Genomic DNA, 21,273 nt, shown 5'->3' on the forward strand with positions numbered 1-21,273 from the left:
AACTCTGCTTATTATTTATTAGGTCCTTATATAGAAATGGAGCCCATTGATGGGGCCAACAGTTGATATGCTTGGCTGCTGACCAAAAGATTGTAGGTTTGAGCCCACCCATAGGAAGAAGAAAGTCCTAATGATCTACTCCCCAAAAGTCAGCAATGGAAAACCTTTTGGAGAACAGTTGTACTCTGGCATACATGGGGTTGCCGTGAGTCGAGCTGACACGATGGCAACTGGTTTATATTAAAATTATTTTCATATATAAGATTTTTATGTATTATACTGTATATAATATGCTGTTGTTGTTACTAGGTACCCTCAAGTCAGTTCTGACTCATAGTGACCCTGTCTACAACAGAATGAAACACTGCCGGTTCTTGGCCATCCTCACAGTTGTTGCTGTGTTTGAGCCCATTGTTGCAATTACTGTGCCAATCCATCTCATTGACGGTCTTCCTCTTTGTCATTGACCCTCTACTTTACTGAGCATTATGTTCTTCTACAGGGACTGGTACCTCCTGATAACATGTCCTCCAAAGTACGTGAGACGAAGTCTTACCATCCTTGCTTCTAAGGGGCATTCTGGCTGTACTTCTTCCAAGACAGATTTGTTTGTCCTTTTGGCAGTCCACAGTATATTCAATATTCTTCACCAACACCATAATTCGAAGGCATCAGTTCTTCAGTCTTCCTTATTCATTGCCTAGCTTTCACATGCATATGAGGCTATTGAAAATACTATGGCTTGATTCAGGCACACATCAGTCCTTAAAGTGACATCTTTGCTTTTTAACAGTATAAAGAGGTCTTTTTCAGCAGATTTGCCCAGTGCAATATGTTGTTTGATTTCTTGACTGCTGCTTCCATGGGCATTGATTGTGGATGCAAGTAAAATGAAATCCTTGAACAAATTCAATCATTTCTCTGTTTATCATGATGTTGCTTATTACTTCAGATGTGAGCATTTTTGTTTTCTTTATATTGGTATGCAGTCCATACTGAAGACTGTAGTCTGCTCTTCGTCAGTAAGTGCTTCAAGTTATCTGTGCTTTAAACAAGCAGGGTTGTGTCATCTGCATGACACACGTTGTTAATGAATCTTCCTCCAATCCTGATGCCCATTCTTCTTCACATAATCCAGTTTCTTGAATTATTTGCTCAGCATACAGTTTTATGGTGAAAGGTTACAACTCTGAAGTACATCTTTCCCGATTTTAAACCACACAATATCCCCTTGTTCCGTTTGTAGGACTGCCTCTTTGTCTATGTACAGGTTCTGCATGAAAACAAGTGTTTTGGAATTCCCAGTCTTTGCTATGTCATCCATAATCTGTTACAATCCACACAGTCGAATGTCCTTGCATAGTCAACAAAACACGGGTAAACATCTTTCTGGTATTCTCTGCTTTCATCCGAGATCCATCTAATGTCAACAATGATATCCCTCATTCCACGTGCTCTTCTGAATTCAGCTTGAATTTCTAGCAGTTCCCTGTCAATATACTGCTGTAACCGTTTTTGAATTACTTTCAGCAAAATTTTACTTGTGTGTAATATTAAGGATATTGTTTGATAATTTCCACATTTGTTGAATTGCCTGTCTTTGGGATGGGCACAAATATGGATCTCTTCCATTATGCTGGCTGAGTAGTTGTCTTCCAGATTTCTTGATATAGGCTAGTGAGCATCTCTAGTGTTGCATCTGGTTGTTGAAACATCTCAATTAGTGTTCTGTCAATTCCTGGAGGCTTGTTTTTTGCCAATGCCTTCAGTGCAGCTTGGTTGTCTTCCTTCAGTGTGATTAGTTATTGATCATATATTGCCCCACGAAATGGATGAATGTCGACCAGTTCTCTTTGGTACAGTGATTCTGTATTCCTTCCATTTTCTTTTGATATTTCCTGCAAGTCGTTAAATATTTTGCCCATGTTGTTGTTATATGCCCTTGAGTCGGTTCGGATACATAGTGAACCTATAGGACAGAGTAGAACTGCTCCATAGGGTTTCTGAGGAGCAGCTGGTATGACCTTTTGGTTAGCTGCCAAGCTCTTAACCACTGTGCCACCAGAATTCCGTTTTTGCCCATAGAACCTTTCAATATTGCAACTCTAGGACTGAATTTTTTCTTCAGTTCTTTCAGCTTGAGAAATGCTGAGTATGTTCTTCCCTTTTGTTTTTTTAACTCCAGGTCTTTATACATTTCATTATAATTCTTCACTTTGTCTTCTCGAGCCACCCTTTGAAGTGTTCTGTTTAGCTCTTTTCCTTAATCATTTCTTCCATTCACTTTAGCTACTCTCTGTTCTAGAACAAGTTTCAGAGTTTCTTCTGACACCCATTTTAGTCTTTTCTTTCTTTCCTGTCTTTTTATGACCTTTTCCTTTCTTCATGTATGGTGTCCGTGATGTCATTCCACAACTTGTCTGGTCTTCAGTCATTAGCGTTCAGTACATCAAATCTACTCCCGAGACGGTCTCTCAATTCAGGTCTGATATGCCCAAGAGTGTACTTTGGCTGTCGTGGACTTGTTTTAATTTTCTTCAGCTTCAACTTGAACTTGCATATGAACAATTGATGGTCTGTTTCAAAGTTGGCCCCTGACCTTGTTCTGACTGCTGATATTGAGCATTTCCATCGTATTTTTCCACAGATGTAGTCGATTTGATTCTTGTGTATTCCATCTGGTGAGGTCTTTGTTTGTACTTGCAGTTTATGTGTTGAAAAAAGTATTTGCAATGAAAAAGTTGTTGGTCTTGCAAAATTCTATCGTGCTATGTCCAGTGTTGTTTCTATCACTAAGGCCATGTTTTTCAACTTCCAGTCCTTGTTTCCAACTTTTGTATTCCAATCGCCGGTGATTATCAATGTATCTCAATTGCACATTTGATCAAATTCAGACTACAGAAGTTGGTAAAAATCTTCAATTTCTTTATCTTTGGCAATAGTGGTTGGTCCGTAAATTTGAATAATAGTCATATTAACTGGTCTTAGCAAGTAGATATTATCCTATCACTGACAGTGTTGTATTTCAGGATAGATCTTGAAATATTCTTTGTGACGATGAACGTGATACCATTCCTTTTCAATTTGTCATTCCCAGCATAGTAGACCATATGATTGTCTGATTCACAATGGCCAATACCAGTTCATTTCAGCTTACTAATGCCTACGGTATTGAGGTTTACACATTCTATTTCATTTTTGATGACTTCCAGTTTTCCAAGATTCATACTTTGTACATTCCACATTCTAATCATTAATGGATGAGTGCAGCTGTTTCTTATTTTGAATCGTTCCAGCTCAGCAAATGAAGGTCCTGAAAGCTTTACTCCATCCACATCATTAAGGTTAACTCTACTTTGAGGAGGCAGCTCTTACCCAGTTGTATCTTGATTGCCTTCCATCTCGAGGGGCTCATCTTCTGTCACCATATCCAACAATTCCGCTGATACTCATAAGTTTTCCACTGGCCAATTTTTAAGAAACAGATTGCCAAGTCTTTCTTCCTAGTCTGTCTTAGTCTAGAATCTCCACTGAAACCTCTGCACCCTGGGTGACCCTGTGATACTTTCGGCATCACAGTAACGTGCAAGCCACCACAGTTTCACAAACTGACAGACGAGTGGTGTATACGAAGTATACTATATAAAGTGAAACCAAACTAAACCTGTTGCTGTCGAGTTGATTCTGATTCACAGTGACCCTATAGGACAGAATAGAACTGCCCCATAGGGTTTCCAAGGAGCAGCTGGTGGATTTGAACTGCTGACTTTTTGCGTAGCAGCCGAGCACTTAACCACTGCTCCACCAGGGCTCTGTATATTTCATAACATATGTAATATATTGTATATACTTGTTATATATGCATATCATAAATATGTTATATCTAAAAATTATTATTATTTTTTTTACAGGAAATTGTTTTTTACGGCAGGTTCAGTTTAATTGTGAATAGTTTAAAAAACAAAACATTTTTTAATAATTTGTAGAGCTGTTGGACCAAAAAGAACAGAAGTTCATCTGTTTGTCAGTGATATGGGTCTGCAGTCTCTTTTTGAAATTCAAGGAGCTCCCAAATCCCTAATGTTTTTCTTAATTTTGGCACAAACTTACTATTTTTAATAAATTTTTTATTTTGATGAAAATATAGCCAGCCAAGGATACACCATAGCAATTCTTTCTACATGTATAATTCAGTAACGTTGGTTATGTTCTTCAAGTCGTGCTACTATTCTTCACATTGTGCTACCTTTTGCAAGTTATTTCACTACCATTATTTTAAACTCACTAAACTTCCCATCCAACCTTTTGAGTTGGCTCAAACTTATTTGATGGCAAAAATGACTGAAAATAATAGGCATTTATTTTTTAATATTATTTATTTTGTTGTTGAGAATATACATAGCAAAATTACTATTTGTAATTCAACAGTTTCCACATGTACAGTTCAGTGACATTTATTACATTCTTTGAGTTGTGCAACCACTCTCACCTTCCTTTTCGGAGTTGTTCCTCCCCCGTTAACATAAACTCACTGCCCCTTGAGCTTCCTATCCAGTTTTTCAAGTTGCTGTTGTCAGTTTGATCCCATATAGGTAGTTCTCAAAAGAGTATAATGCTCAAGGCAGACATTTTTTACTAGTTAAGCTAAATTATTTTTTGGTTTTAAGAAGACATCAAGGAATATTTTTGGTTAAAGGATTAAAGATCATCTCAGGATAATTGGGGGTTTATTCAGCCTCCATAGCTCCAGAAATTCTGGATTCCATGAGAATTTGAAATTCTATTCTGAGTTTTCTCCCTTTTGATCAGGATTCTTCTATAGAATCTTTGGCCAAAATGTTCAATAGTGGTAGCTGGGCACCACCCATTTCTTCTGGTCTCATGGCAAAGGAGGCAGTTGTTCATGGAGGCAGTTAGCCCCATGCCCTGGTTGTGCAGTGGTTATGTGTTTAGCTGCTAACCTAAAGATCGGCAGTTTGAACCCACCAGCCACTCTGTGGGAAAAAGTTTTGGCAGCCTGCTTCCGTAAAGGTTAAAGCCTTGGAAACCCTCTGGGGCAGTTCTTTTCTGGCCTATAGGGTAGCTATAAGGTGGAATTGACTCAATGGCAATGCTTTTTTTGTTGTTATAAATAGAAATAACGTGTTTGATTATTAGGGTAGTGCCATAGACCTCACTAGGGGTGTTAGGGTAATATATGGTATATACACCATGCTACCCTTCTTAAATCTGAAAAATTCCAAATTCTGAAATACATCTGCTGCAGAAATTTTAGATAAGGGAGTATGGACGTGCCTGATACTTCTCTTGTGTCCCGTGCCAGATTGTTTAGGATGAGAGTGTTCTTTTTAGAATAGTCTTGGGTAAGCTATGGATGCCTGCATGGTAATCAGGAGATTCAGAATTATGATTTTATTGGTCCAGGACAGTAATTACAGGCTATTTTTTCTGCATTTAAAGGCCAATAAACTGTTTTCCTCTTATAGTTAATTAAAGGCTAGTTTGAGTTAATAGAAACTAAACGATGTGGAAATGTTCTTTTTACCTTTTTATTACTAGCTTTTCTTAGTTGTAGGTGCAAAAATTTTTTTGTCCTACAGATTTTACTATTGGTGTTTGGCTTGACTATGACTGTTTTCTCCTTCTGCTCCTCCTCTTCTTTCACTCCCGGCTCTCCAGATCCCGCCGCCCCCCCCCGCCACACCTTGATATTTTAGATTTTTTATTTATTTGATTGGTAGTAAAGAAGATTAGAAACGTTGGCTTAGAGGAACTGGGCTGCCCTAGGCAGGAATAGAAGAAATTTGATAGAAAGCTCTTAGTCTTGCATGAGCTGTTCATGTTCTTAGCCCAATTTTTAGAAATTTCTGTGGCTGCTCATTTCCAAGGTGGATTTGTTTTTGCAATTCATCAATTCATTCCATTCCTGGGTCTACAGATATAACTGCCTAGAATTTTTGGAAGTTTAGGTAACTTCATTTGATGATATGGACAGTATCCTAATAATCTGGAAAATTAATAACTTCTCTTGAAATTTCCATTTTCTGTGCCATTGCTGTTGTCTTATTTCACCTGTATACTTGGTGCTCCTAAAATTCATGTGGTATATTAGGGATGTGGTAAAAGTTGACTGCCATAAATATCTACACTCATTTTTGCTTGGTAAAGAGCGGAATAAATGAAACCAAGTTTTTTGGGTCAGATTTTTCTTGTTCTGGATGTGACTCTTTTCCATATTTGGAAGTCCAGATAGTTTATAAAAGGATGATGTAATGGAAGGAGAATTTAGTCTCTACTATATTATCATTGAGTTAAAAATAAGTGCCCAATTTAAAAAAAGAAGCATATTTACTTTTAGGAAAAAATTGCCTCTATGGTACCAAGTATAATATGAACAATATACAAAATGCTGCTCTTCTTTTTTAAAGCATATTTTAATTTAGAGTTACATTCACCTTCATTACTGCTATATTAAATTAAAACCATTACACCAACTTCATTGACTTATTATTTAATCTGGTTGGGCATGTCTACCATTATTTGACCTAAATTTGTTTATATTATTTTGCAAGTTATTCACAAATTTTGGTGGTTTCATTTGTGTCAGTGTGTTGTGTGTGTGTGTGTATGTATATACATATGTGTGGTTTTTTTTTCTCATATTTTCAACAGATTCTGAAGGGAGTGGTAATGGAAGTGAAGATCCATCAAAGGACAGTGGAGAAGGCTCCTGTAGTGATTCTGAAGAAAATATTTTAGAGGAAGAACTGAATGAAAATATTAAAGTAAAAGAAGAACAAATTAAAAATTCTGCAGAGGAAGAAACACTGTCATCAGAAAAACAGTTAATTAAAATGGAAAAGAAGGAGGAAGAAGAGAATGGAGAAAGACCTAGAAAGAAAAAGGAGAAGGAGAAGGAGAAAGAAAAGGAAAAAGAGAAGGAGAAAGAAAAAGAGAAAGAGAGAGAAAAGGAAAAAGAAAAGGCAACAGTATCTGATAATGTGACAGCTTCTGCTGCTGCCACCACACCTGCCATGAGTCCTCATGCTGTTAATGCATCCCCTTCTGTCCCCAGTACCACAAACACTACAGAGGAGCAAGTTAGTGAGCCAAAAAAATGGAACCTTCGCCGAAACCGACCACTGTTGGATTTTGTATCCATGGAAGAGCTGAATGACATGGATGACTATGACAGTGAGGATGACAATGATTGGCGACCTACTGTAGTAAAGAGAAAGGGAAGATCTGCCTCACAGAAAGAGGGAAGTGATGGAGACAATGAGGATGATGAAGATGAGGGAAGTGGGAGTGATGAGGATGAGAATGATGAAGGCAATGACGAGGATCATAGCAGCCCTGCCAGTGAAGGGGTTTGTAAGAAGAAGAAAAGTAAAGTTGTTAGCAGAAACAGTGCTGATGATGAAGAACTGACCAATGATAGCCTGACACTATCTCAAAGCAAGAGTAATGAGGTAGATCAACCCAATTTTTATGATATCTGTCTGTCTGGGGAAAAGGGAATTCTTCTCTAAATCACTCTAATAGTTATATTATGTAGCTTCCTTAAAATCCTATTTTTAGGCAGCTGTGGGAATGAATGAGAGCCCTAACTGTAACATTTATTCATTTGGCCAGCAAGCCTTTATTGAGCATCTACTTACTATTTGTCACCGTTCTCAAGGAGCTCACAGTCATCGTCCTCAAGGAGCTCACAGCCTGTATATTTAGGGAAATTAGAGAAATGCTTTTATGTCTATAGACTTGGAAAATGTTAGAATTTTCCATTCTCCTTTTCAGTCTCTCATCCCATTGTTCATAGGACTGCTGAATGATGCTGAGTGAATTATGAAAATAAAAGCCACCTTTCTTTCAACTTAATTATGTCCAGTCCACATAAAAATTCAGAGTTTGAATATAATATAGAGTAGCAATTTGGTTAATGCTTGTCTCAAACTTTTAGAAACTTAAGTTTGCTTCCCAGTTGTGACACCCATCATCTGAATAGTCACGAAATCTTTGCTTTATATATATAGAAATAAATATGAACTATTTATTTACATGTATTTAATAAATAAGTTTCTACAAAGAAATAAAAAAACAAACATTGCTATTGATTATCATAAAACTACAGTAATGGCTCAGTTCTTCCACTTGAAATACTACTATTGAAAGTTAGGTTTATCCATTGGGCCCAGAGATGCAACATTCAAGACTCTTCAGTCAAACACATTTGTGTCTCTTTGTCTGTGTGTTTGTGTATATGTTTTTCTTCAAACAAAAGACTGAGTTGTCATTTTACATGTAGTTGTACCTGTTACATCACATGTAGAGCTATAATAAAGTCTGACATTTCTGTTAATGTGTTTATAGTCACCAAACACTTGTTCTTTGTTTTTTTCATTTCATTGAAGTAGATTAAACTGATAGAAAGATTTTATTTTTTCTGCTTTATTTGTTCCTTTACATTTCTGCTGCTTAAAAGTTTTACATAGGAGTAATTATCCAGTGTAATTAAGTTTCCTTAAAAAAAGATTTTCCTACCAGCAGGCTATGAGGGGTTAAATATCAGTAGAGATGAAACAGCAGTATACAGTTTAGATTATAAAATTATCAGCTAAGTTCTGGGTTTCCCACTTTCATATGAAAATGTTGCCTACCTTCAGTGCAATATTAATTCTTATTCCAAATGTTCATTTGGTATGTAATATTTATAATGATGTAACACAGGCAGGTCTATATTATTGATGTCAATTTAGGGAAACCAAGGTATGGAAAATCCAATTGTTCATACTTGATTTAAGAATTTATCAAATTAATTGTATAGCTTTTGGCACTCATTCTGTATCTACCGAAGAAAATTACCTTTGGCAGCATCACTTCCTTGCTTCATTTTTATTAGGCTGATATTTACAAAAATAGGCTGGCTAACTATAGAAAAGGCAGCATGAATTAGACTTATGCTAAGTTGTAGGGAATACCTACAAATTCTTAGAAATTTGCCATATAAAATATGTAAATTATCCACTTGTAATAATCTGTAATTTATAACATATTGCTTAAGAGGTTGTAGACTACCTTTATGATGCATTTAAAGACCACATGGGCTGTTTAGTTTTTTTTTTTTTTTTTTACTGCTAGAAGAGACTTTATTAAATAATGGTACATTATATATTTAGGTAAATAGTCCCAAATATGTTCCAGGATTCCAAAGCATTTCTTAGAAAAGTACCCTGATAAAGTTGTCAAGAAGTTTCTCTTTATATTAGCTAAATTAAGTTCTTCTTGTGCTAGTTTATGTTCATTTTCCTTTTGCTCTGTCCTGTACAGAAAAGTAGAAGAGCTTATAGGAAATCAGTTTGCCTCAGAATATTATTATAGCTAAAAGCTTGGTAACTTTTTCCCTAAGACTATTATTTAAACTCTGATAATTTTTTTGATGATTTTAGTTCTACTTAAATTATGCCACTTAAACCTAGATATTAAACTGTAATAAAGTAATGCATTGAAATTATTACTTCATCTTATATCTCTAAACTTTCTGTTTATGAGATCTGGATGTAAAAAGATGACTAAACTTAATTCTTGTTACTTTGTGGCCAATGATTGGATCCTAATCTTCTAGGTTATTTTAGGTACTGATACCTTGCTAAGTATCTATTAGATAGCTCATAAGTATATATTTAATTATATTTGAAGTTTTACTTTGCTTTTACACTAAGTTTTCAAATACCACTTTGTAGTATAGATAGCTGAAAATGTGGTTCTAGCAATACGTAATAGAATTATAGTTTATTTAGTTTCTAATGAGGAAAACTTTTTTCATGGCAACTGTGTGAAATGTGGTTTGCAGGGACATAATTTTGGGCATCATTTGTAGTTTAATGATGCCCAGAAACTTGCATAATTATGTAGTTTCTTAGGGGAATTTGCTTTTTTTTTTAAAAGAGGGGGAACTTTTGTAACTATTGCTGTTAATGGCCTTACCATGTCCAGAAATACTCTAGAGCAGTGGTTCTCAAATTTTTTGATCTCAGAACTTAAAAAATATTGAGGACCCCAATTATTGTTTTGTGTGGGTTATATCTATTGATACTTATCATTTCAGAAGTCAAAACTCAGAAATTTCTGAAACAAGATTATAGAAGCATGCTAGCTGTCAGATCAATGATGCCATCATACTTCATGTAGCTTCTGGAAAGCTCCACTGTACACCCATGAGAAAGAGAGTGAAAAAAGCAAATAACATCTTATTATGGCAGTTTTATTATGAAAATAGCTTTGATCTTGTGTGGATTTCCCTGCCTATACCTTCAGAATTGCTGCTCTAGAAGTGGGTATTTGATAACCTCTGTTTTCTGCCGATGGACACCTGCCTTTCTTAATGGCTTTCTGCCATTTTAAAATTTCAGTTCGGTGTGATAATCCCATTGGCATATGGATATATGTCATTTTCAGTCTTTTATCTTGAAGCTTTTGCTAAAGTTATCTTGCCTTTTAGTCTTCTTAGATGAATTTTTGGGGGATGATTTTGTAGCTTTTTCAGAGAATGGTTCCCATTTTCAAGACTTTGAAACTGTAGCTTTCGGTGAGAATTAATATATGACAGAAAATCAACTGTATAGGAATTGTCAGATGGCAATTTTTTGTTTTTGTCTTTCTGTAAAAGGAAGAAAATCTGCCGTTTTCTCACAGAGACAGTTTGGAATCTTCTGGATTACTGTTTTATGCATGTGTCCTTATATTCTTTGCTTAGTAGAATTTTTTTTTTAAGTAAAAAATTCTTATATTAAATGGATTAAGTGTCTTGCCATGTTAAGAAATGGCCATTGCCACTCAATTTTTGCTAATTAAAATATAACAATTTTGCCAAAGTTTATAAACCGCCACCTCCGGAGCCTCTGGCTAGTTAATCAGTTGCTTTTTATACACTTTTAAATAAAACAAATTGCTCTACATCCTAAAAAATGTCAGTTTTGTAACATTGTACAAAAATTACTTGAGATTCTTGAGAATTCAATCTTCTTTAAAAACTTAGAGAAGAAAATTATTGATTGAACTTCTTGTACTGATTTTTTTCTCATTTTCAGGGTAATAAGGTTCTTTTGATTTTGCATGGCATGTTCTAGGATTTCCTCCTGTTAGACACACACTTAGAATTTAGCCAGTTTTATATATCATTTATAATCCTTTATATAGACTATATAAATGAATACTAAATATACTATAGGGCCATGAAGAATATTGGACAATGTTATTATTCTGCTGTGTTGGGGGTAAATTTGAAATCCCAAGGGAAAAATAATTTAAGTAGTCACTGATTTATGACTATAGTGCCACATCTACTCTTCTTATGATTACATTAGATTCTGTACAATTATTCCATAATGAATAGGTACTCTTTTGCCATCCAGAACCCACTTTCCTGATTTCTATTTTTTATGTTAAAACTGTATTTTTAAAAGTTTAGCTTATTTTCTTATGAGTCGGAATCGACTCGACGACAGTGGGTAGGTGGGTATTTTCTCCAGAAACTTGAAAGATGATGTAAGTCTTCAGAAATAGGCTAGCAAAATATTATCATAAATTGGCTTTTATTTTCTGATCACAGGTGTGCTTGAACTCATGTTTGATCTATTCAAGAGAACTTACATTATAATTTTTAAGGAAGATATGTTATTTAGATAGCCCACTGAAACATTGTCTGGAAATGTTCTCTGTCTGACATTGATTTCCCCACTGCCATGGAGTCGATACCCAGCTCATAGTGACCCCATAGGGTTTTCCAAGGCTGTAAATCTCTATGGAAGTAGACTGCCACATCTTTCTCCTGTGGAGCCACTGGTGGTTTCGAACTGCTGACCTGTTGGTTAGCAGTCTATTGCTTTAAGCATTGTGCCGCCAAGGCTCCTTTGACATTGACTAGGGTAATGTTTTTAGAGCTTTAGTTTACTCATTTTTTTCTGTTTGCTTTACATTTCTGGTAAAATTTCTCAAATGATGAGATCATAGGACCAGACGTATCAGTTAGTTTTGTTTTTTTCTGCCTCTAAATAGTAATATTATAAGAGAGAAAATAGTATAGAGGTATGATTTAGAGATTAACTCTTTCTGAGAAAACAATATTGGAAAAATAGGAAGATAGAGGAATTAGAGATATCCATTGAGTCTTAATTTTTGCAACTTGTAGAAATTTACCGGTTTCCCATGTGGATACACCTTTTTCAAGAGCTAATTAGATGTAATTTCACCAGAGAAATTTTGGCAGTGCCTTTTTTTTTAAATCCTGAGCAGTCCCTCAATCATGAAGCTCTGGTTCTTTGCTAGGCCTTTTTCTATACTTTTTTTTTTTTTTTAAAATCTACATATGGTTTCTAAGAAAAAAACTAAAGTAGTAGTGCTCTTTGAGTTTAGTAACTTTCCTTTTGGGATTCTAAGATTCCCCACTGTAATATTATGGCCTGCCCATGTTTCTCTTCTTGAGCTACCTGCAAGAAGTACAGAGGAAGTAGAAAAGGAACAAACATTTATTATCTAGTATGTGCTAGGAACATTCTTTCCATATATTATCCTTTGAAATCTCACAATAACTTCATGAGGTAGGTATTCTTTTTATCATCCCCATTTTACAGATGAGAATGCTGCAGCTTCAGGTTCAATAGCAGTTAAGTGAGAGTTGGGACTGAAACCCAGGAATGCTTGCCTTTAAGTCAAATGCTGTTACATTTGAAGGATAGCTAATGGTATGAGAATATGTTCATAATTTTGTCTGGCTTACTGTACTAAGGAAATCCTGGTGGCATTGTGGTTATGAGCTACGGCTGCTAACCAAAAGGTCGGCAGTTGGAATCCACCAGGCGCTCCTTGGAAACTCTATGGGGCAGTTCCACTCTGTCCTATAGGGTTGGTATGAGCTGGAATCAACTTGACGGCAACAGGTGTATTGTACTAAAAAAGTTATATAAAACAAGTAAGTTTTCCTTTTAGGAAGTTCTCTCCTTTATTTGCTAGAGTTTCCAAGGAGTGCCTGTTGGATTTGAACTGCTGACCCTTCAGTTAGCATCTGTAGCACTTAACCACTACGCCACCAGGAACCACCAGGGTTTCCAGCTTTATTTGCTAGAGTTGTCCAAAGCCCCTATTTTTTTTTTTTCTTTCGGTTTTAAAACAAAGAGCAAAATATAAACATTAAAAGTGCTAGAATTCTCAAGAGGGATGACATTGTCTCCTTGTTGGCTTTGCATTCTTTTCTGATTTGTCTTACAAATGAACTGCAATTTTAATTGTATTTTGCAGGAAATGTATTGAAAGAAATTAATTCTGGCATTCAAGCATCATTTATAAATTGCTGTCAAATGATGACTCAAAATGTTACCTTTGGATATTGGTTGGGTTTTAAAAATATAAAAAATAACTTGAAACAAAATATTTACTGAATGTATGGTATGGAATTAATTTTTTAACTTTGTTTCTGAATACGGTTAGATTCTTAAAAGAAAATATGTGCACTCAAGTGCCATCTCTTATTATATGTAGTGTTAAGCCCTATTTATTAAATATAGCAAGAATCATTATCTTGTTGATTTGTCATTTAATGTTTAAATCTATAATGCAGAAAGTTCAAAAGCAAAGACTTTTCTTTCTTGAAACTTTATTTTTTTTATTTACCTGTTAATCTTTCTTTTATCTTATAATTAACTAGATGTTTTTATTACCATTTATAATAGACATTTCTTGACATTAATCTAGCAATTTTGTCAAATAAAGTTCTCTATTCTAGAAACCAGTCAACTTGGATCATTTTTTTTTTTTTTTTTTAGATGGTTTTCTCTACCACAGATATTCTTATGTAGGCTTTCATGAATCTATCATTCGGTAATTTGATGACCATGGAATTTCTGAATTCTCAAGCACTTAAGTAATATAGAGTATAATACTATATTACGTACACACTGGCTTATGTGTTATCTTGGAATTGATTTCTTCCTGTTTTATATGTGTGTGTCTTGTCTCTTCTAGGCAGGATTATAAGCTCCCAAAGGATAGGGACCCTGTCTTCTACTTCTTAAACACATGTGTAGGCTTAATAATTACTTGCTGGGTTAATTTTTCCCTTCTCCCAGTTAAGGAGTCAGACCATGATCCAAAATGGCAAAGCAGGTGAAGAGTTGTTGGTTGCATGCCTGCTTTTTCATTTACTAGAAGAGACAGAGGATGGGCCTTGTAGAGAAGTAATAAATTTTGGAGAGGTTGCTTTGAGGGTCCTTGGAAAGAGATATATTTCTTAAATGTAGTACATTTTCAAGTTATTGAAAGAATAGAGAATGTGGTATAATTTTAGAAATTATTCAAAGAATGTTTTAAATGAAGTAAGAATTTATTAAAATTACTTCTTAATTTAAACGTGTGGTTTTCTAATATACTTTAATGTTTTAATATTAGGACTCGCTGATTCTTGAGAAGAGTCAAAACTGGAGTTCTCAAAAAATGGACCATATTCTGATTTGCTGTGTTTGTCTTGGAGATAATAGTGAGGATGCTGATGAAATAATTCAGTGTGACAATTGTGGCATTACAGTCCATGAAGGTAATTTTACTTTGTTTTGTCTCCTTTTAGAAATGATTAACAATACTTTTAAATAAATAAAATACACTCTTTTACATTTGTACTCTTCTGACATTTTTCAACAGTATTTCAGTGTTTGAATTGAAATAGTACATACAGAACCCTCAAAGTATGATGAATGTTATTTTTCAGATGATCTTAATTTAAATATTTTAAAACATAATTAAAATGTGAATATTATGTGGAAATCACAATATTTCTTTATAGGCCAGTGTTATGATAATTTCCTTCATGGTATTCTAGTTTCTAAATGAAATTCAGAAGTAGGAAAAAGTCTGATGTGTTAATCCAGTAGGATGTATTAGTATAAAACTTATATTCTAAGTCTATTGTTAGGGTTTCTTCTTTCATTGTTACAATTTTTAATTTAGATTTTGCAAGGAGAATATGTAGAGCTCATATTTTAAAATCTGAAATAGGGGCCATTGTGATGTATTAAAATTATTTTTACTGATTATCACTTTTGAACCTTTTTTGTTATATATATATATTTTTTTGCTTTTTTACTTAAATTTATTTTGACATAATTTCCAGCTTACACTATGACCAATGGAATTTCTTGCAGAAATTCAAGGATGAGTCAAGATTTGGACACCTGTTAGTCAAATTTATTGTTTCAGCAATTATCGGATAATATTTAAGCAACTCAAACAAAACAGGTGTAGAAGGAAACTACTTAAACATGATAAAGACTGTTTATATAAAATTAGTCAAAGATCTTAATAATGAAATGCTAGAAACTTTTTCACTAAAAAGAGGACCAAGGCAAGGATGATGGTTATTTCCTTTACTGAGCATTTTTTTTAGCAAATAAGAGGAGCCCTGGTGGCAGACTAGATGAAAACTCAGCTGCTAACCAAAAGGTGGCAGTTCACATTTACCAGCTGCTCCTTGGAAACCCTATGGAGCACTTCTTCTCTGTTCTGGAGGGCCACTATGAGTCGGAATCGACTCGATGGCAACAGGTTTTTTTTTTGTTGTTGTTGTTAGCAAATAAAAAAGATAAAAATATGGAATAAGTGTTAGAAAGAATGCGAAAGTCATCTCTTCTCTTACTATATGATTTTAAAACTAAAAACACCCAAGTATGAAGTAAGAAACTAAGGAATTTGGTAACATGGATACATCAGTGGTCGATATATAAAAATGACATTGGAAAAGGTATTCTAAATGTATTATTGACAAAAACTCTAAAACAATTCTAAATATAATAAGAAATGTTCAAGACCTGTTTGAATCAAACTCTGTAATTTTATTGAAGGATATGTAACAAGATCTGGACAAATGAGAGATATAACATGTTTTTATATTAAAAAACAGTATCATGAAATACGTTTTTAAATGTAAAAATATGAGTTATGCTGATATTTTAAAAAAAACTTGAGGAATATGAGGTTTAAGTCAGTTTCTTTGATTTTGTATTGATGTTTCTTTTATGCTGAAAATCTTAGCATAACTACTTTTTTTACTTTATCCATGTATTTTTTATGTATATTTTATATGGCTATATGAATAATATATAACTGTATAATATGTGATACGGTTCAGAATTATAATACCAGTATTATTAACAAGATGGTTACTGACAAGGTTTACAAAAAAAAAAGTTTTTTTTTTAGCTCTTTTTTCCATTAAGGTATATCTCACTTGGAGTGGAAGGTCAAATTAATTGTGTTTTCTGTTTTACACCAGGACATTTTTTTTTTTCTGGTAGGAGAAAACTGCATGCATGTATAAACTGGGTGGTGTATAGTAATTTTTTTTTTTAATCATGGAGTAACCAATGTCAAGAGTATGGAGACCTGTGGGGTCAGAAGATGTTTTGTAAAGGAACATTTAAGTAAATTTGAGTGTCCAGAGTTCAAAGTAATTTCTACTTGTACTTCCTTTTAGAATAAACCCAGAAAGAACAAGAGTAAGCCTAAAAAGAGACTGCTGGTTAAGTACATTCATTTAACAGCTGAATTATTATGTGTATATTACAGGCTTAATCTTTTGTTTTTAAGGCTTCTGATGTTGATTACTACCAGATATTTCATTTAAACAATATTTATTATACAATTTGGGTACTTTAAAGGAGGCCTAAAAACTGTGAATTAGGATAACTGAGCGTTTGAAATGTTTTTTAGTTTTTAAAGACATACAGGAGTTAGTTTGTTCAGAAATCAAATTTTGGTGTCTTATTGGCCTGGTGGTAAAAACAGGGCCATGATGACCTCAGAACAGTATTTCTACGGCCTTACACTTTCTTGACTTTCTGGTATTATAACTTTCTTCCCAAATTGTTTTGTGAGTCTGCTGGACTTGTAGGGGCCTGTGGGACCTGCGCTTCAACCAATCTTCTTCTTTCATGTAGGCTCACTGTAGGAATGTCTCCTATTACTGCTATTCATTCATTTATTCATTCGTGTTTATTGGGTACCTTCCGTGTGGCAGATGTTTATTATGGATTGAATTGTGTCCCCACGAAATGTTTGTCAACTTGGCTAGGCCACAATTCCCAGTATTGTGTGATTGTCTACCATTTTGTTATCTGATGTGATTTTCCTATGCGTTATAAATCCTACCTCTATGATGTTAATGAGGCAGAATTAGAGGCAGTTATGTTAATGAGGCATGACTCAATCTACAAGATTAGATTGTATCTTGAGTCCATCTCTTTTGAGATATAAAAGAGATAAGTGAGCAGAGAGACAGAGGGACCTCATACCACCAAGAAAGAAGAGCCAGGAGTGAGCACGTCCTTTGAACCTGGGTCCCTGTGCTGAAAAGCTCCTAGACCAGGGGAAGATTGATGACAAGGATCTTTCTCTGGAGCCGACGGAGAGAGAAAGCCTTTCCCTGGAGCTGGCGTACTGAATTAAGGCTTCTAGCCACCTAAACTGTGAGGGGAAAAAACTTCTCTCTGTTAAAGCCATCCACTTGTGGTATTTCTGTTAGAGCAGCACTGGATAATTAAGACAGCATCCCATAGGTTCTGGGCACATAAAAGTAAAAAAAAAAAAAAAAAATAGAATATACAAATTGGTGACTTGATGGAGCTTAAGATCTAGTAAGAGAGTTAGACAATAAATAAAAAAACTGATAAATATATGTCGGATGGTGGTCTGGACTATGGAGAAAAAGCAGGATAAGAAATATAGGGAGTGCTGTGGGTGGGGGCAGGTGGGTGGGAAGGCAGAGATTTGTATTTATGAAAGGTAGAAGGAATGTCCTCTCTGATAAGATGATATTTGAGTAGTGACATGAGAAAAGCTAGAGAACAAGCCGTTTGAATATTTGGGGAAAACACTCCAGGCGGAGGCAGTATACAAGTAAAGACATTGAGGTAGGAATATGCTTGGAGTGTTTGTATAATGGCAGAGAGATTACTATGGCTAGAGCTGAGTGAATGAGCTGCTGAGTGGTGGGGGTAGGGTTTGGGGCAGACTATGGGGCCTTATAGGCCATGGTACTGATTTTGGATTTTCCCGTGATAGGTATGAGAATACATAATGAATTTTGAGCAGAGGATTAATACGATTTATATTTTGAAAGAATTACTTGGATTGCTGAGTGGAGAGTAAGTAGACTGATGTGGTTCTAAAGTGAGAATCAGATCAGTTTGGAGAGACCATCGCAATAATCCGAGAGAGGAACAGGTTTTGAGGTAGATACTAGAAGTTTGATTTTAAACTGTCTGGAGTTTAGGTAAGATGTTGGGAGATGTAAATTTGGGACTCATCAGCCTGTAGGTGGTATTTAAATGTCTAAGACTGGGTATGATATCTAGGGAGTGAGTGTAGATAGAAAAGGGATCCCAGCACTCCAGAGGAAATGAAGAACACCTGGCCAGTGAGATAGGATGGGAATTTATGAGTGGTGATCCACAGGCTAAGTGAAGAAATGTTTCAAAAGGAGAAATGGGAGTCAGCGGCCTCTCAAAGTAAAGTGTCAATCCTTCACTTGTTCTAATAGGAGCTTTTATGACTATTTAATTATTTGAATTTCTGAAGTCCTTCTTGCTGTATAACTGAAGTATTGCTGTATATGGAGCCCTGGTGGCGTAGTGGTTGAAGAGCTCAGCTGCTAACCAAAAGGTTAACATTTCAATTCTACCAGCTGCTCCTTCAAAACCCTATAGGGCAGTTCTGCTGTGTCCTGTAGGGCCACTATGAGGTGGAACCGACTCTGTGGCACCTAACAACAACAGCAACATTGCTGTATCTACAGTAAACAGGTTTAAAACATGTCCAGTAACTTTATTTAACACAAATAAAAATGTCACTCTTATTTCAGCAGTTTTCTAAAGCTTTGCTACTCAAAGTATGGTCCGTGGATCAACATCATTAAGTATTAGCACCTGTATCACCTGGGCGCTTATTAGAAATGCAGAGTCTTAGGCTAAGTTCTAGACCTTCTGAATCAAAATCAGCATTTTAAGATCTTCATGTGTTCCATGTGTACCTTAAACTGCTAGCTCCATTAACAATGTAAGGAACTGGCACTGCAGTGCTTACCAGGACATCTGAACTTTCAGATTCTCAAGACTACCGTAGGCCACATTTAGCACCAGTTTATTTAGAAGGATAGAGAAGAAACATAGCTTGCTAGCAAAGCAACATCATGTATTCCTCTTATGTGTGTGTCTTTGTAGCAGTCCATGCAGCAGCTGACCAGGTCGCCTGGGAGCTATCTTTTTGGGCATTCCTCTGCCTCCCCCCAGCCCCTACAGGTTACAGCTCAGGTGCAAGGAAATGAGATGCACCTAAGATGGCTATGGGAGTTACCCTGACTTGGCAGCTTTAATCTGCACAGGAGTCAACATATCTTGTAATAGCGCCATTGACAATAGGTTCCAAGGACATGCCCACGTTATTAGTCTCACTGGTCTCAAGAGAAGCCCAAAGAAGGCGAGCATCAGGCATTTATAGTTTCCGTTCAGATGCAGCTTGCCAATGAAAAATCAAACCCATTGCTGTTGAGCCGATTCCAACTCACAGTGACCCTATAGGACAGAGTAGAACTGCCCCATAGGGTTTTCAAGGAGCGGCTGGTGGATTCTAACTGCCAACCTTTTGGTTATTAACCATAGTTCTGTCACCAGAACTCCATCCAGTTTGCCAATAAGGGGGTCTTTTTTTTTTATAAGCAATATTTTCAAGCAATGTAGTTGATAATTCTGTCCTTAATTAGGTTTCCAGGGTAACAGACCTGGAAAGTTAACCAGAGGTCACTTCCTAATGCAGCAGGGCAAGTGTTAATGGAACCACAGGAGCTCATACCAGCTCTCTACCTACCCCAGGATTAAGGGAAGCACACGGCTCTAAATGCATGAGTCTGTCCTGGACCTCCCTTCTAATGAGCATAGCTATTGCCCTATTATCCACAAACTCCACTGAAAGAACTATTTTTTTTTTCCCCCAATAGTGGAGTTCTCTAAATATGTCTTTGAACCTTAGGGCCAATCAGAATTTCTGACTCTTCAGTATTGCTCCTCTTAGCTTGTTGCTTCCCAGGGAGGATTGAAGAGGGAGATTTGGGGAACACAGCTTTCTCTATGTATTTGATATAAATATTAACTACTATTTAAACAGCATATTGTTTATTACCTTGATATTGATTCATCCTATAAATACTTAACTGTGAGACATTGTGCTAGGAAACTCTGGGGGTACAGAGATACAGTTTCTGTTTTCTCACTGTTTATATTTAAGTAGGGGAGTTGATTCATACTCATGGCAACCTCATGTGTTTGTGCTCCAAAAGGTTTTTAGGGCCCTGACCTTTTGGAAGCAGATTGCCAGACCTTTCTTCTGAGATACCTCTGGGTAGGTTCCAGCTGCCAATCTTTCAGTCAGTAGCCCAGTGCTTAACCATTTGCACCTCCCAGGGAACCTAGTAGGGGAGATAAGACATGTAGGTAAATAAGAGCAAGGAATAAAGTAGTAGTGGTATATTATAAATTCTGTGCTATTGGAGTATCTTTCTAGAGAATGGATAGGTAGAATGAAGCTCTGCCCACAGATAGATAGAAGAAAGCAGGAAGATTATCTAGGAAGACTAATTCAGTGGCAGAAATTGAGTGTTACAGTAGCTATTTGTTTATATATGAGTGGGAATTGACTCAAAGGCAACTAACAACAATAACTATATGTATATGCATGTTTATATATGTATGTATGTACATATATATATTTTTAATAGAAGATAGATAAGAGGTATATACTTTATTGGTACTTTATTGGTAGGAAGAGGTGATTTGTGAGCCAAATTGCATGCTCTATTGATATGAAAACAGTAGGCTGCTAATCCTTCCTCTAAAATGTATATTTCTGAATACATTGTATATAGTTTATAGCTTTTTAGTTCTGTAAAACTTTAAGGTATTTATAGTTTTGACTGTCTTTTGTATTATTCAGTTCATTTACAGGCTGTTAATGTACATTTTTCTTCTTTGCATTTAGGAATCATTCTTTTGAAGGCTACCTTTTATGTTCTTCCCTTTAGGATTCTGTTACTGTTCATAAAAATGAACGGGCCTAAGCAGAGATCACTCTGTATTTGTGTAGATAAACTATGTTTTTCGTGAAAAATCCTCTCAGCACGGAATCATTAATCTTGTTTATTTTTAGAAATAGATGCAAGACATTTTAGAGCTGTTTTATGTA

General features: G+C 35.5%; 1 protein-coding gene across 3 annotated transcripts in view; it reads left to right on the forward strand.

The window, feature by feature from the left end:
* PHF14 (PHD finger protein 14) overlaps positions 1–21,273 on the forward strand; it is a 198,991-nt gene that overhangs the window by 9,227 nt on the left and 168,491 nt on the right. For all 3 annotated transcript variants that reach the window (XM_049894771.1, XM_049894772.1, XM_049894773.1), the window contains exons 3-4: positions 6,673–7,472; positions 14,440–14,584. In XM_049894771.1, the coding sequence (XP_049750728.1) occupies positions 6,673–7,472; positions 14,440–14,584 (945 nt within the window). The remainder of the gene's footprint in view (positions 1–6,672; positions 7,473–14,439; positions 14,585–21,273) is intronic.

Source organism: Elephas maximus, chromosome 8 (genome assembly GCF_024166365.1).
Source record: "Elephas maximus indicus isolate mEleMax1 chromosome 8, mEleMax1 primary haplotype, whole genome shotgun sequence".
NCBI lineage: Eukaryota > Metazoa > Chordata > Mammalia > Proboscidea > Elephantidae > Elephas > Elephas maximus.